The 17,283-nt window shown below is 39.2% G+C and overlaps 4 protein-coding genes across 6 annotated transcripts in view; 2 read left to right on the top strand and 2 right to left on the bottom strand.

Moving 5' to 3' along the window:
- The first annotated feature begins 114 nt into the window (after window positions 1-114).
- On the top strand, window positions 115-6,908 carry Had1 (beta Hydroxy acid dehydrogenase 1). Its single transcript, XM_022852458.2, has 8 exons — window positions 115-286; window positions 1,259-1,405; window positions 1,649-1,812; window positions 2,027-2,175; window positions 3,236-3,473; window positions 3,607-3,668; window positions 4,547-4,710; window positions 6,771-6,908. Exons 1-8 carry the CDS (start codon window positions 255-257, stop codon window positions 6,802-6,804), a joined length of 990 nt encoding a protein of 329 aa, XP_022708193.1. The 5' UTR covers window positions 115-254; the 3' UTR covers window positions 6,805-6,908.
- On the bottom strand, window positions 5,260-9,933 carry Mt2 (tRNA (cytosine(38)-C(5))-methyltransferase). 2 transcript variants are annotated; one of them, XM_022852457.2, is made up of 6 exons: window positions 9,383-9,933; window positions 8,865-9,037; window positions 8,141-8,284; window positions 7,588-7,786; window positions 7,017-7,179; window positions 5,260-6,845 (listed from the first exon to the last, which is right to left on the bottom strand). In XM_022852457.2, exons 1-6 carry the CDS (start codon window positions 9,578-9,580, stop codon window positions 6,649-6,651), a joined length of 1,074 nt encoding a protein of 357 aa, XP_022708192.1. In that variant the 5' UTR covers window positions 9,581-9,933; the 3' UTR covers window positions 5,260-6,648. The 2 variants fall into 2 exon arrangements, with proteins under 2 accessions (XP_022708192.1, XP_022708191.1); XM_022852456.2 differs by having other exon boundaries at window positions 5,260-7,179; window positions 9,383-9,685.
- Window positions 7,682-14,959, top strand: LOC111271570 (uncharacterized). Of its 2 annotated transcripts, none has more exons than XM_022852459.2 (7): window positions 7,682-7,798; window positions 10,457-10,517; window positions 10,804-10,880; window positions 11,099-11,165; window positions 12,691-12,837; window positions 13,380-13,664; window positions 14,022-14,959. In XM_022852459.2, exons 2-7 carry the CDS (start codon window positions 10,479-10,481, stop codon window positions 14,334-14,336), a joined length of 930 nt encoding a protein of 309 aa, XP_022708194.1. In that variant the 5' UTR covers window positions 7,682-7,798; window positions 10,457-10,478; the 3' UTR covers window positions 14,337-14,959. The 2 variants fall into 2 exon arrangements, with proteins under 2 accessions (XP_022708194.1, XP_022708195.1); XM_022852460.2 differs by having other exon boundaries at window positions 7,686-7,798; window positions 10,454-10,517.
- The window catches only part of fry (microtubule binding protein furry), a 50,387-nt gene continuing 48,051 nt past the window's right edge, over window positions 14,948-17,283 (bottom strand). Inside the window, exon 7 of the mRNA XM_022852448.2 lies at window positions 14,948-17,204. Coding sequence (XP_022708183.2) covers window positions 16,247-17,204 — 958 coding nt within the window. The 3' untranslated portion in view covers window positions 14,948-16,246. The remainder of the gene's footprint in view (window positions 17,205-17,283) is intronic.

Genomic DNA, 17,283 nt, shown 5'->3' with positions numbered 1-17,283 from the left:
TTGCTTCTAGGGTCGTTTCGGGCGGAGCCTCCGTATCTTAAGCGCCTATGCGGGTAATTGCTATCATCGTTGTGTCGACGCCAGCGTCACCCGACAAGGCAAACGTATATGCAACGCGATTACTCTGCGGGCGTAATTTCCGCATTTGAAGAAGAGGCATCAGGCGGTACTTGTGCTACTTCTAAGTGCCGGTGGTTACAAGAATTCCTAGCTTTCTTCACGCTTAATAAGTAGCATTTAAAGGTCACTGCAAGATGGCTTCGGAAAAGGTTGGAATCATTGGCAGGTACGTGAGGTGTCTAGTCTGGCGAAAATCATGTAGGACTAATGTAATTTTGAACATTTTTCTTATGAGAAAAAACTTCGAAGTCGTTGCATCACTTAAAGGAATGACCCGCCCTTAGGTACAAATTCTTGTGCTACGTGCAGGTAAAGCGTTACTAGTACTGGAATTGGTGAAAACTAAAAAAACGGAAGTATCGTTTACTTCCAATATGTGAATTTTTAATTTGTTGTCACATATAATTACCAAAAACCGTCGTTGAGTGTCTTTTCAATTCGTGGCACAGACAAGCTGTAAGTTTTGAACAGGTATGTCCTATTTAAGGCTGTAAAATGGCAGCCGTCCTTATATGTTCCCCTCGCCTGGTAGATATTCCATCAAGAACTTTGCTCACGAGTTTTGGTATCATTGCAGTACCTTCTTCCAAATTACATAGACAGCGCAATTCTTGACTGAGCTTTTCGAAAAAACTAATCGGTAAAAGGAATACATGTACGAGGTAATTGTGTCAGCAAGCAATATCTGGCAAAATTTGGGATTTTCATAAGACTTCACGCTTTCGTGTAGAGTGAAACCTCGATCGTTGATGATTACGAAGTTTTCTCAACCAACTGCTGAGATTTGCACACTGGGTCTGGAGCCCATAGCAATCAGTCACTCCCACAACAATCCTATACACAGAGAGACATTGCAGATATAGTTCTCTACAATGAAGTCAATAAATATAAGCAATAGAATGCCGATAAATATTGTGTCCCATTTATAGAATGTATTTAATATCAACGGTTTATATTCATAATGAAACGCTTTGTTACGAATGTTCTAATTTTGCAATGGATACGTAAATGGCTTGTGTGTGTTTGACAGCTAGATACTTGTTACATCATCCAAGCAAACAAAACAAAAAAAACAAAAAAAAAAGCAAAAAAGCCATAGTATTCATGATAATCCCCAATCACTGATTTTTTCTTTCAGCGGCCTGATTGGTCGATCATGGGCCATGCTGTTCGCTGGCGCCGGCTATCACGTAGCAATCTTCGACGTAGATCAGAGTCGCATTCCTGAAGCGTTGCAGGACATTCGCCAACAGCTCGAGACTCTTCAAGAGATGGGCATGCTCAGGTATAATTATCAATATAGCATCCTCTTTTGCACGTGTGAGAAGTTCGTTGTTCTGATGCAGTAAAAAGCCAAATTTGTCCGAAAGGAACGTTGCATTGCCAGTCATCTGAACTAATAACATCCAAGTGACCTGCGTTGAACATTACAAGCGTGCAAGTCAAGATAGTTTGGTCTCATTAGGTCAAGATGGAAGGGCGGCTGCCTTTACTTGAAACGGTTTAAAACCATTGCTTTTTTTTACAGAGGTACGCTTAAGGCTTCAGAGCAGGCCGGTCTAATAAAGGGCGTAGCTACCCTTGAAGAGGCTCTTAAAGATGCTGTTTACGTCCAGGAATGCGTCTTCGAAGATGTCGAACTTAAAAAAATGATCTTCAAGGAATTTGATGGTCTTGTCGACAATAAGACGAGTAAGTGCTTTCTATTAAATAGCTAACTGATACTCTAGCTTACATTATTATATATAAACATAGCCCATTGCGTTGTATTTGCTTTACCTTTCATTCTCATTAAAACATTAACGTTAAAGTGAAGCGGCTGATTTGTTCGATGGTCACTTTTATGCAAGGGCGTAGTTATCCTATTCACTACGTTTGTTTTGATATCTTCTTTATTCGATTTCAGTTTTGGCCTCCTCAACTAGCTGTTTCCCTGCATCGAGCTTCACTGAAAATCTCGTTCACCGTAGTCAATGCCTAGTGGCGCATCCGGTCAACCCGCCGTACTATGTTCCACTTGTTGAAATCGTCCCAGCACCCTGGACCAACGCTAAGGCATAGAAACGACTCATAGAATTAGTATATGTAATAGGCATAGATGTCTCTGCAAGTACTGCATAAACGATTCAGTCAATTGATCGATATGTTTGGGGGTTTTCATGACACGATATACTCGAGTTGAATCATTTTGGCAGTATATCACGCTAATAACGCTTTATTTTTATTGGGTGACTGGGACATTTATGAAAGCTCCGTTCGTTTCTGAATATCTCAATGTTACATAGTAAAATATCAACTTAAGTAAATGTCGGTAGGTAAAAAAAAAGTGAAAAAAGGTAGGTAAGTAAATCTACCTGAGGGCATGATGCACCACGCTGAAGGTAGGCCAACTGTTCAGCTGAAAGAAAAAAGAAAACGCCGTGTGTGTTCTCCATGCGTTTCTTTTACTTCTTATCTGCCGTTAACTTTGCTTGTTTTATCGAGCACGAAACTTTGTGCCACCGTCTGCAACGAATGTGTTTGCGTACAATATAGAGTGCAGGGTTCCAATTTTCACTAGATAGGGGGAATAAAGGTAACAGAACTTTTTTTTTGTCTGTTCGTCGTTTCATTGTTCGATCACGATACACGAAACTGGTATCAAGTATGATCTAATATCGCTTCTCTATTTGCCACCTTGTGCTGTGCCCGTATAGTATACAGACAAGAAATTTCATGAATTTTGAAATATTCGGATATGTCAACTGTCCACAATATTATATTGTGGACAGTTGACATATCCGAGTATTTATAATGTTATTCCGTACGGAATGATAGATACTAAAGAACAACTACGTCAAAAAATATAATATTTGTTTGCTTGAGTTCAGTAATTGTCTATATCCCGCCGCTTTTTTGAGTAGTCGATGATTATGACATTAATCAGCTATTCGCTATTTGTTGTAGGACTCAAGTACGCTTAAAAAATATTAGCTACCATTTATGAAGCCACACACGAAGCAAAATTTCAAAATTTAATACGTAGATATTTCTACGCATGGAGTCCATATTAACAATGATAGTAACAATATAGGTATAGTCAATATTGTGTATTATTGTTGGATATATTCTGCAGGTAACAGCTGCCGCGAGAGCTATTCAAGAGCGGATAGGGCAGAGCCCGGTTGTACTGAACAAGGAAATTGCTGGATTCGTACTTAACCGAGTGCAATACGCTATCCTGAACGAATGCTGGAACCTGGTAGAAGATGGGGTTCTTTCGGTACGCGACGTTGACTCTGTTATGAGTGACGGTCTCGGAATGCGATACGCCTTCCTAGGTCCTCTCGAAACGGCCCACCTTAACGCTGAGGGTAAAAACACATCTTCAAACTAAACTTTGACCAAAACTTTTTAAGCAAACGTTTTATCTTTACGGTGTTCTTTAACTCGAGCAGTGTGCTTTTCTTAAACTTACTATTCCTGCCGATTTTTTGGTGGTTACAGGGACGCAGGAATATTTCCAGAAGTACGCCCAGGGTATTATTCGTGTGTCGAACACGTTTAAGGTATCTGTCTAGAGATAACATTGTTATTTTAAGAGTGCATTTTGCAACAGCTTTGAGACTCTTGGACAAGGGTGCATTAATCATGCGAAATCAAACAAGAGGGAAATCAGTTTTCGATAGAGATGGTTCTCATAATCTGTTTTCATAGTGTCTAGCTTACACGTAATCAATCTTCAATTTCGACTTTATGGTGAAGTCGAAATACCACAGCAGGTTTTTATCAGGCGGCGCCTACGGGAACTACGGAAGAATAGGTAACTCGCGGACAATGGATAGTAAAAACGAGTGTTACCAAGGGGGTGAAAGGAGCCAAAAGGGGATTTTGACATTACTAATATCGTTGTCGCTGGCATTGCTGTCGTTGAAAAATTTATAATCGAAGGTAAAGAGTATCGATTTGTGGATTTCGTTGATACTGGCATTGTTCTTGGTTAACTGCTCTATCTCGATCGTTTTGAGGTTATCAGATTGATAAGGTCGAAGGATAGCTTTTAAACATATTGAAGGAATGAAGGATTGATTCAGAAGTTTTACTGGTAACAACGAAGGCGACATACGGCTACCACTTTCGAAATACGATTTCGTGCCGATTTTCGTTGTGCCAGATGCAGTTTAGTGCGAGCTTTGTAAGTTGGGTATAATGTGCATTAATGACACATGAACACTAGAACTTGGCAGAGAATAAGTCTGTTTTGCATACATCATGTTCCAGCATTAATAACAGACGACTCCTCCCTTAATTATATATACATGACGAAAACCTTTACCGAATTACAATCTTATATTCTAAAAAAATAAATCGCACATATCTAACGGAGGCCGTGCACTTCCCGTACATATATAGCTTTACCTCTGACGTATTTTTTACATAACTACAGGGCACCCCTACCTACTGCCAAGAAACGATCAATAAGGTCGACAAGTTACTCACTGATAAGATGCCGTTAAAGGATTTGCCTTACTGGAGGAAGTGGAGGGACACCCGCCTTGCCGCATTGGCTAAACTTAAGCGAGATTCTACACTCGCCGATAAGGCTAACGGGTAATATCAAATCACTTCTGCATGCGTATCGTCGTTACCGTTTCTTCTAAACCGTTTGCATACTTACGCAAACAATTCGGTTATGGAAATTTGCATTCATTGTAGTAGTCTTTTACCAAGAAGAATAAAGGACGTTTTTGATTGATAAAGCACAGATAATTTTCTGTCTGCGATTTTCTAGCCTACACAATTTATATTTTCGAGATAAGACTGTCTTATTTTTTGTCAATTTTTTGCTTGCCAAAAGTTTGTCAATTTATGCTTTTGTACACGTTTACAGATAACGTATTTTGAATGCGATGAGTAGTGACCTTAGGCCCTCTATGATAGGATGAGTCTTAGGTATTGATGTCCGTCATGCACGTGCCTTTCAGAACTGTCCGAATAACGCAAATTTAAATTTTTCTCTGTTTGTATTACGTTATAGAAAAAAGCAGTTTGCATGACTGGTGCTTTTTAACTTTGAAACACGTTAACATAATGCTTTATATAGAAATAATCGCCCGCAGAAGGGCTGCGAAATAGTTGACATGATAGAGATACAAGGAGCACGATTTAACTATTGCTATTTTTATTTAAATATATATATATATACCTACATTGTATCATTTCGAGACTGATTTTGGAGATTAAAGGAATCCTTAAATTAATCGTTGTCTGTCGCTAATTAAATTATATACTGCTTATAGGACTAATCGTAGTGACGACGACTTATGGAGATTGATTTCAAATGCAAACCTCGCTTTGGCATTTTCTTTCCGACGACTCATTTACATGATTATATGATACAATAAAGTGTATATACATATATATATATATATATATATAATTATTCAAGCATGTAGATGAGTCGCCGGAAAGAAAATGCCAAAACGAGGTTTGCATTTGAAATCAATCCTCATGAGTCGTCGTCACTACGATTAGTCCTATAAGCAGTATATAATTTAATTAGCAACAGACAAGGATTAATCTAAGGATTTCTCTTTATCTCCAAAGTCAGTCTCGAAATGATTCAGTTTTTTGGATACCCTGTAAGTGTTGCGTTTCTATTGGAAGATAATTAACACAGGTAGTATGCATAATATCCGACACGAATTAATTCATATACATATATAGTACTAGAAATATTAGATTAATTACATTAGTTGGCTAATAAAATTAAATACTCTGATGGATGCCGCTCCTTAGTAAAGCGCAATTTGACCTAGTAAGAGTCAAATGATGCTTCTGACCTTTACAGGTGTTTTAAACGTATTTTAAGTGACATTCGAAAACCTGTTATTTACTCTTTAGTACGCTATATAATGGTTTTACTTTATAGTCAGAAAAAATCATCGACAATGAAACGGTCAATTGTCTTTTTGGCCAACCTTACGAATAGAACCTCTACGATAATGCTACTTTTTTGGAAAGGGAAGGCACCGAATGCCAGTTTGGAAATGGCGATCGTACAGTCCCGATTAGATTAGAACAGGACCGATATGGTGTGCTTTCGTCAAATCCGACAGAATGTCTTACCGCCTTAGCCATGCTATCTGCCAATTCTAAACGTAGTAGTCTGCTTTTTCACTTTTTTCGTTTCATTTGACTATTTTTGTTATTTCCCATTGAAAAACCCTAACATTTATACAACTAAATACAGCGCGATGTAGAGATCGAGATGAAGAATGTATTTTTGTCTCATACCCTAGAACTGGCGTACTTCCGTTAATTCATTACGAGGGCTATCCGCTGAAGTTATGGAAGGTATCTATTATAGCTGACAAGTTGAATGAATCTATTTACATCGAGAATTTTATATTATCACCTGACGGATATATTGTCCACAGTTTTAACCGACTGAGTATAGCACTCAAGTTGGTAAACTAGAAGCCACAGAAGGCAAAACACATAGGCCAAAATGCAGACACTGCATTCTATCACAGACAGGTTCGGCAATTATTTTCTATTAGAACTTGAAATTTTTACAGAGCCTAGCATAAAGCTTAATAGCACAGATATTACGTGCACATTGACACTGTTTCCAAGGAGCTGGTACGATTCTTTGAGGCTTGTTCCAGGTGGGAAACGGAACGAAGGCGGAAAACACATTAGAGATGCCACCTCTCGCGGGCTGAACAGCCGGAGACCCAATGCTGGAACAAAGCAAATAGAAACGATCACTAGCGAGCCATTTAGGTTCATAATTAAAAAATTAATATCGTGGGCTTTGGTTGCAAACCTGCTTGAACTGGAAAATTCACTTAGCTTAGAAATAACAAGAAGTGGTCTGTTACTCATCACAATGACACGAACTGTAAACTCACCATGAATGCGAGCGGTTCTCTGATGATCTGGAGCAGAATAGGCCGCCTCAATTTCATCCCGGGTACAGTTTGCCAACACCGAACCGGTACCTTTCATGTAGCGACCATAATTTTTCGTGAAGCAACACGAGGTGTGAGCAGACTTATCAACGATGTCTAGCACCTTGAAAGTGATCATTTATACATGAAGTTTTAGCACAACCTGTATAGTGAAGGATCGTATGTCTAAATAAATGGAAGCTAGTTCATACAGGATAAACTTTTTTGTATGAAAGCTATGCCACAATAAACAAGATAAAATAGTTCATCTTGTTTATACTTGTTTTCTGTTTATAAGCTTAATAATTATAGTTTGAAAATGAATTTATTGATAACAGTTCCGATTTGTGTGTAACCCAAGCGACGAAGAACTCACGCAGGTTATAAGCCTCAGAATACATCAATTTCTATAGTACTGTTCCGGTTGACAACGTTATGCATTGCATGCAAGCCATATAAAGCTCTGTTATCTGCCTGCGTTTATCCAGTTATGTACCCGTGTGATATTATACGATATAAGAGAGCAGCGTACCATGGCGTTCTTGGCGAGCGTAGCTACGTCGAGTACCAGTTGCTCACTTTCCTGAGCAACTTCGTCCAGATAGTCAGCGATAGTCACTGTGAGATCTTCACCTAAGCCTAAAACCGACGAATCTTCGATAATTCTGCTGCGTTCCGTGCCGAATAGTGGATTATTGCATCGAGACTTATCAATTGCCATACAGTAATATCTGTTAAAAAAGGTAAAGCCACTATTACATTAAGCCACTATTACATATTATTATTACATACACTATTACATAATATATTATTAAGGTTACAATTTGGAATAATTTCAAATATACTGACTAAATTTAACTGTGCGATACGGTGATATTACCGAAATACTATTAATAATTGAATCTACATTGGAGTCAAAGCCCAGAGTGTCACGTCTAGTGCTTCACTTCAGCCACCCAAGTTATAGTAAATTTATCAACCTGTGCATCATCTATGCTCCACGGATTAGCTAATTATTTATTGTTTGTAATACGTATTGCTGGTGGAGACTTTATATAGATTGAGATCGAACATGAACGGCTTACCTCAAACGTGAATTAGGTACGTTGAATTGGTTCGGTGATAAGAGGCACTGCAGGTAAACAAAGCCACATCGTTCGAGACAGTTCAAAAATGCGTCGCATACAGGACTGCCTTCAAAACCTTTTACGTTCTCCAGAAAAACAAATCTATATAGGAAATAGCATCATTTAGCATAAAATCCATTATGCCATTGTGATTGAAACCGTGGTTGAAATATGATTTTTCCCAACTTTTAGCGGTGAATCATTGTAAAGCAAGATTGTATGCAAATCTCTATAGATACTTGATGTCAACTTTCGCAGAACCCTTTATAGTACGCAGTATGATTTCAGTCATAGTAACTAACAGGAAGGCACACACATTACAAGCAGCGACCGCCAATGAGAGTTAGCAAAGGAACCGAAGCTGCACGCATCGTCAATGAATGAGTCTACATACAGTAGCGAACTGACGTGACGATCGATCAAGTATCGTCATCGAAAACACATCATACCGTAACCTTATTCAATATGCCACGATTATTGTAAAACGGCCAGCAATTATTAAATAGTATTATATCACCAAACTGAGTTGAAAAAAATTCTACTGGAAAAAAATGTGTACTAGCTTCTTGTATCACAGTAAAATGCGAACTGCCCACTGCGTGTACATACAAGAAGACTTGTTTCAGATCCTGCGCTAGCATAGATTTTTAAGTGAGAAACAATATTGGCTAGTAATACTGACTTGGGTTTGTGTTCACTAAGCTGTGGGAAAATATCCAAAAGGTGAAGGAACGAAGATGTTCGAGGATCGTCCCCCCCTAGCTGTTTTCCTTGCCGACTGAAAGGTTGACATGGAGGACTCATTGTCAGGAGGCAACTCGAAAGGCTGCCAGACAGTTCCTTTGCTGAAAGTGACTGCGTAATAAACGCACGTATTTGCTGATTAGAGATGATTAGAAATTACATTTAGCTCTACTACTGTTCCTCACTGTTGAATTTTTATCTATCTGAAATCGAGCCTAACCTTAGCGCTCCATATATAGGGAAGCAATAGGTGAAATATAGAATCAACAACTGTATCATAATAAAATATCAACGTATAAGTATTGATAGATGAACTCAAATACGAAAGACTGAACTCGACTTCTATCTATGGCTCATTGTTCCGAAGCTTCAGCATGTTCTAGTTAAGCGTATTTAGAGTCAAGGTGGAAGCCTCAACTACGCTACACATCAATCCAGCAGAAGTTTTTAGCGTACCTGTATTTGACGATTGAGAACTTTCGTTTTGAAATTCTCCTGGTAAACAGCATTAGCCACCGTATTAATGTCCACAGCAGTGACGACCTCGAAATTAATATAATCTGCGAGAGGGCCATTGGTGGAAAACGCCTTTGCGAGCGCAAAGTGTATTCCACCAATTCCACTGTACAATTCCAGCACTCGTAACGTAGCCATTTGGGTGACGATTATAAAAAAATTCACTAAAAGAGGAAGTAGTGGCTTTTCAACTGCGAGAGGATCGTATTTAATCTCAATGTCTGATTGCAGAACTCACTGGATAGAACGAACTACTAACGAATTTTTCAGTCGAAAAATTAAACACGAACGCAAACAATGTCCGGAAAACCAATTGTTATGTAGCACAGATCTTTCCGAGGAAGTCCCTTTGTATTCTTATTCACCGTTTTTGAATATGCAGGTATAATCCTGAAGAAATGACCAATAAGCGTTATTTCAGCAAAAAAAAACACTAGCTCGCTAGATTCATAACAATACATATATATAGTTTTTGTCAAATCGGAGAGTAAACTCCAGCGATCGAACATCTTGAGCATATGGTGGCTGCCATTTTGAAGGGTAATTCCGTCGTTTAAGAGCTAACACCATAGTTCTACTTTGAAGTCGAACAAACTTAAATAAATAAGACGCAATAAACGGTGAAATAACGGCATTAACATGTTTTGGATGAAAATAATTCTGCGAACTAAAAATCAACTGAATAATTACCGGGTGTACTTTGTTAACATCGCTGCTGAAAAGGAAATAAATCGCGGAATGTTCTGATATATGGGCCGCCAAAATGACATCCGCTAAATAGGACCTTTTATTCCGCCTGTCCCATGCGTGCTTATAGTAAATTGAAAGTTCGGCTAGAGAAACAATCATTCTCTTAATGATGATCTAATTCTTCCATGATGATTGTTGCCAACATAACGTGACGACATTGGGGTTGCCCATAGTAGCATTTATGTTGTGTACAAATAAATTATATTCATATGCTGAATCCAATAGTGTGAAGTGCTAAGTTCCGAAATTAAATATTTTCAGCAGCTGTGCATCCATCAGAACTAGGATGAGCCTTCAACCTCAACCCAGATCGGAACTCATGAAGGTCAGTAGACGTTACGAGACGACAGTTTCGAGATGCATACTTCATGTAGTTCAAAGACCCTTTCAAATCTCTGGTATCTTCCAAAATCACTGTATTAAAAAAAAAAACCTATAATTCAGCATATTGTATTGGAGAAAGCAGCATATCTGCATAAAAAACGCACCAACGGGGTAGCTGTGTATCTGTACAAAGTCTGAAACATGGTAATCTGAATTTCGAAAGTACAACGCCCTAGCAACAGATTCAGTTGATATCAGAATTATTTTAGATGCGTTTTTTATTTCAGATGTTGGATGAGAACCACTATCTAATACATCACATCACGGATCTTCAAAATAAGGGTCGGGTCGCCGATTGTCATGTGTGAGTTTTACACAACTCAGTGACATTTGTTTGAACGGATCTGGGCAAAAAATCACTTCGATAGCAAAGCGGCTTGTTCCACCAATCTTTTCATTTCAGTTAATAAATGATGAATTTATTCAGGCCAGTGTTAAAATGGTCCCTTTTAGAGGGTAAAACAGTTATTATGTGGTATTATTTCTTGAAGAAGCTAATCTTACAGTGTCTTACGTTTTCAGAGTTCAAAAACATCTTCTCAAAAATCTTCTTTATCTCGGTACCTTAGCAAACGAACAAATAAAAAAGGTAAAGTAATAAAAGTAAAGAAATAGGTAAAATATCTCTTCAGGTGACATCTGATTTCAATATAATATTTTCGATAGTTGAAAATTTCCTTGCGAGCATCAAATCAAAAGTAATGGATCGTCTTAGATCATCACACTCTGGCACCCTTCTTCCCTCTTATCGTTACCATCTTTGAGATGCATCAAACCTATAATTGTCCAGCGATCGATGAAATTAATAGTCATAAATGTATTTTTTATCCGCATTCAATGCATCTTAAAGATGTTAGAGGTGAATTGCTTCACAGTTTTTTTTCACTACCTCGGATACTTAGCCATTGTAAAGTGTGGAGAAGTTGTCATTTGCGCAGATTGGTTATGCCCATTACGGCCCGTACCACAAGACCGAAGAGCTGCATCAAAGAAATTGTTTGGGGTTGTTGCAACGACTAATCCTGTGCTATCTTACATTTGTACGGTACATATATTTTTAATGATAGCACGTACAATGAAATGGCTTATAATCATAAGAAAGTACTTTTGTTATAATAATCTAGGTTAGGAAGGTTAAATCACTGACTAGACAAGCGTTCAACCAACAAATCAATGCATTTTCAGTGTTTAGTTAATATGGAAACAGCACACCCCGTTTGTCCTTGTATATATCCATGTAATATCTTTGAGAAAAATATCTGTAAAGTACTCTTTTCTCCATTTAAAGAATGTATTGATACGAAAATGTCAGGGATCTGTTCAGACTGTCGTCAAGAGCTAATAGTGTCCATCTTATTTCATCTTTTATTATTACTATGAAAATTTGACCACGAAAGAATTGACATACTAAGTGAATGACACTACTCTTGTGTACTTAACTGCGAGCATGGTCAGCACATTCTTCTGCTCAGAACTAGGTATTTCGTTTTAGAATAATCAGGTGATATATTACTGTAATTAATATAATAATAAAACATTGTAACTGCACTATATTAATGAGTACAATGGTAATCTACCGTAGTCAGAAGTATTTGTTAAATGTTTTCCCTTTAGTTTATTAATAAATCCTATGGTACGATCTATATAAGTTTTGACACCATTATGTTGTCTCAACCACGGGTAAGTTCTATGAAAAATTCGCGTTTTCTATAATTTTGTGAACTCATAAAAATTTTCAAGCATATCCTTTATCAAATCTTCTCTGTCGATGCAGGTTCCTAATGCGTTATAGAGTGAAACCAACGTTGACACTTAAGCCACTTATACGCGAAGCTTTTTACGTCAGAAAATAACCAAAATATTTTCTCTTTTTTCGTCGAAAGAGAAAAAAAAAGGGATATTGTTGCTTACAACTTCTTCATTAGATAGAAGCATTTGAAATTAGATCAGCTATCCTCTTCGAATGATAAATTAAATATGTACGTGTGTTCAGTTTAGGTTTAAGGCAAAACAATTGACTAGCGGTGCCTGTGTGTCTTTAGGTTACTTACTGAGCGTTTTCCAAAATTTGAATCGATAAATGTAATGTGGACCACTGCTTTGTCCGATTTCAGGAGGAAATGCAGCTATCACCTTCAACTCGCTCAAGGTGGCGTACTCAATCGAAAATATCCCATGTTGCAACGCTACCAATCACGAGTCTCGACGCTGACAAGTGCCTTAAACCAAATGAGGCGTTGCCTACCGCCGCGCAACATAAGGTACATACAACTTTCTAGCCAACACTTTGTTGTACAAATTAACACGGTGCATGCGAAATGTATGCGTTCATAATAGGGCTTTCAATATAGTAACTGATACAATAGATGGTTGTTGAGGTATGGACTGAAAGTTCTATAGCAAAGCTAAGACCTGTCGATGTTTTCCTGAGCCAAATATGCTGACAACAAATCAAGTTGCAACCTCCGCTTTAATTTGACCCAAGTGCATACAGCGGAACCATTAAAAATGAAGACCCAGATTCATTCAAAAAACCGATTTATTTCCTGCGTGAATCGTTATTATACTTTACCTATTTAATCCAAGGAGTGATCTCTCTTTCTCGGAGTGATCTCAAGGAGCAGGTGCGCCGTCTGACCTGTTCGCACTTAAGCCTACCTATATCTCGCAGTAAATCTAACAAAAATATACTGATTATTCCAAGCGATAGAAGTTTACTTCTTGCGTCCTTCAAATGGTCCTGGCGGTAGTTGATTAACACCTTAAGCTTATTTCTGATTCATTCTATTATTAATTACATTAGGCTTCTGTGGTTACTTCTACACCTCCTCAAGAAACTCCGGTGATCGTCAATATGGCACGTCCCCGGAGACTTCAGTCGACGTTTGTCGAAGGGAACTCGATGTCTGCTCCGTATCGACCTTTAGTGCGTGTCCAGGTTCCAATGAGCGCGACTGTCACTGCTGAATCGATCTCAGCGATACCACAGGTAACAGGGACCGCTATTCCTTTGCAGCGCCCTATTGCAGTCACCATGCCTCAAACGACGCAGCTTCAAACAATTCAATCGCACAGGTGTTCCCATGAGGTAAGAATCAGAGAAATAAATGCTATTCTAGGCGGTACTTGTAGTGGTGAGTATGATGACCTTGTACTAAACTCTATAGATGATTAATGTATAAAACTCGCTTTATTAGCATCTAGTCGTGTAATACTGCAAGTTTAGTCGTTTTGACATCCCATCGTAGTCGGCCGCTGTGCGTGCGAAGAACAGGCATTGCTCAAGTATAACGTCATGTCGGGAAAACAAATCGAAGCCTCATAACCTTGGTATGAATTTTAGAAATTCCCCAGAGCTAAATAATAATTTGGCTTTCAAGGAGGTACCGATTCAAATTAAGCCTAATAATTGTAATCCCAAATCGATGTTTTCGCGCTCCAAAAGGTCCCGCAGTCAGGCTCCATTACTTCGCCTGGTGGGACCATCCGAATTCAGGCAATTCCTGCATCTAGCAACAACATCATCGTAGCCCCAGCAGGACAGGTCTTACAAAATCCGATGAGTGCCAGCGGCTCAACACGGCTTAGTAGTTCGATCATTATTCCTGTAGCATCTAGCGGCATACCTCAAGAGCCAGCTCATGCCGACGCCAGCGCCAGCGTATCCGTTCAGTCTAGTTCGGCGGTACCTGTTCAGCAATTTATTGCCACAATGACATCTCAGGGTATGGTTCTTGTGCCAATGACACCCGCACCTTAACGCCCCAGGTCCATCAAGTGAATAACGCGATTATAAAAGTTGCGACTGCTACTCCTCGTCAGTACCTTTGATTTGTTATAGACTGTGAGTTACGAGAGGGTGCTAGACGTCTCCATGATTTAATGGCTACTATGCGGCACACATATGTGCTCACGTACCTCTCGCTAGCTCTTAAATATATTGTAAAAAAGCAAAGCCAAAAACAACGTTGTGAGAAATTAGGGCGGGAGCATCAATCGGACTTGCTTATTAGACATATTGAGAAAAGAACCATTAGGATCAGAAAGAGGGTTTCAGAAAACGGACTAAAGTTTACGTGAGTTTAAGTAAGTAGAACACAAACCATTTTACAACGAAATTATTTTGCAATGCTGTAGTAACTGAAGCAATTGCATTAAAACTTGAAAAAAAAACAATTATCTGTGCCAGGCGTTGAGGCCAAGAGTTGAAAACTTTCGCGAAGAAAAATTGTATACTTCGTTAAAAATGTATAAAAATATAGAATTGTATATACTTCACCATTTTCAGCTTTTTGTGTAGAGCTGTATAAGCATTCTCGAGTTGTTGATAAATAAATATGTTTCAGCTAAACATAAATAAAAAGAGACACGTTAATTGACTAACTTCCACACTTTTTTTATTTATTCACGCACGGTAGTAACGACAGCTATGTGGCGGTTATTTTGTTATTATCATCGTCATCTCATTTCTTTACTCACCCGCTCTCTTTAATATCATTATTCCTGTTATTACTATGATTATTATTATTATTATCGGCATGATCATCACCATTATAACAAGAAAAATAAAAAAAGAAAGTGTACACAAAGCTATGTCGTTCCGGCCCGGGGTATTTTTATCTTCGGTGGTTCGGGTTGCATGCTACAGAGCTATCGACGCCATCTTCTACACTCTACAACACTGCACAAAAAGGTGTAAGAGATTGTCATGTTGAACAGATTCACAGTCGACAACCGTCATCGTCGCTACGGTCGGAAGAGACGAACGAGTCTCATTCACAGCAAGACGACCCAATTAGAGGAACCAAAATTATCACAACTTTCCCTGTTTTCTACAGGGAAGAAACGGCAGAGGGAAAGGACAGCCGGGAACTATTACAAGAGACGGAAGGCGTTAGACTACCTCTTTATGGATCACCAATGGACCTCTGTGGGCATTGCCTGCAACGAAGTTGATACCGACCACAAGAACTGCTTTTACACAGGCCCCACCATTACTTTGACCATCATCTCGTATGCGGGTGAACACAGCATCGTATTATCTATGTACAGTTCATCTAAAATCCAATAAATAGTAGCATATTAGCTTACAAATAATAATAAAAATAATCGTATAGCTGTAACGAGGGACAATCATAGTTTCAATAATCACTTCTTTCTAAATAACCTCTTTTCTTTCTATCTCTGTTTATCTGTTATCGTCTCTGTATTACTACTACAAGCTCTACATATTTTTCCCTTCCTTTCTGCACAGTACAGGATGTAATCCGGGCAAGTTACAGAATCAAATGTTATATATATAATATATATAACTCAATTTGTAGGTATATAGGCCTGTTTGAACATGTGTGTTGTTAGTGTTATATCAATGTTATCTAGTTGTTTTTTTAACTAGAATTGCTAGTGTGTAGTGTCTATTGTTTGCCTTTACTGAAGTCTGATAGTTTGGTTCAGCCCAAATGTGCTAGTGCATTAAGGAGGCACTGCGATGCTTGAAGGCAGGGTAAAACCGTCAGCTCTCACACAGTTCTCGACCGAGACCGTAAGAGGCATATAGAAGGATTGACAACTAGATCAGTATTCGCCACGTGTTCGGTGATTAGTAATTGATGGCCACTAGTTATTTATCGAAAGAGCTGACTGATAGACTTCACTGGTTTGTCATAAACTCTACGATGAAGGCCGCTGTGCTGAACTTCGGAGTGGCGTCGTTTGTATGGGCGACGAAGTGGTGTTACCAGCCGGCATTTCGTTTGCAGATGTTTCAAGCTGATGCAGTGTTGACGACAACTGGAGGTTGAGGTCACGTAACTTGTGGCACACCTCGGTCATGTCGTGATCCGGACGGGTCACAACGAAGTAGCCAGAACGATGTTCGCACAGCTGTCGACAATAGATTTTAAGGACGACGTCCATGTCATCATCTTCGCTAGAGCCCAGCTGAAGTGATGGGAACAACTGGCGGTACGTGTGTAGATGCTTCGTCACTTTGTTCCACTTGTGCTGCATAACAAGTTCTATAAGAACGTTCTCCGCCTCGGGCTGTGATAGCAAGTGCAGTTCAATAGGAACGGGAGGTGACATCCGGTCCGATTCAGTGTCCTCGCATGCACGTAAAATCTCCGCCTTGACCGCAGATACCTCTTCGGAGAGGTCCACAATCTGTGTATGGTTGATACTACCGGCGAGATGCGAAAGGGTCTTATTATAGCTGTCAACGAGCAGTAGAGTTTGGAAATGCAACTTATACAAAGCGCGGCACAGGTCCAGTTTGGTTTCATCCATCAGCTCCTCACTCATTTCTTCACCGATTGCTTCAAGTTTCGTTGCCGAACGCAGTGCGTCCATATGCTCGAGGGCGTGTTCCCGCTTGTCGAGGAAGGTCTCAAAGTGCTCCTGCACCTCCAACACGAGGAACTTAAGCCGCTCGAGGGCTCGGGCTGAGCCCAATAGCTCGGGATCGATATGAATAAAAGGCGGCTCTGCCTGATTTGCCAATACGTCTAGTATCGTCGTAAAATTAGTGGTGACTTTCTTAAAGATATCATTGGTACTGAGATAGCCACAGCACTCACGGGTCAGTTCGGACACCTTCCGAAAGCACTGCTTAAGTAGGCGTCCAAGGGTTCTAGAACACAAAAATATCATAGCAATATTTCATTAATCCACAAATATATCACGGAACAAAATACCATTGATGATTTAAT

This window comes from Varroa jacobsoni, unplaced genomic scaffold, assembly GCF_002532875.2.
Source record: "Varroa jacobsoni isolate VJ856 unplaced genomic scaffold, vjacob_1.0 contig00763, whole genome shotgun sequence".
In the NCBI taxonomy this organism is placed as follows: domain Eukaryota; kingdom Metazoa; phylum Arthropoda; class Arachnida; order Mesostigmata; family Varroidae; genus Varroa; species Varroa jacobsoni.
The sequence above is the reverse complement of the archived record's forward strand: the minus strand, read 5'-3'. Positions and strand labels throughout refer to the sequence as shown.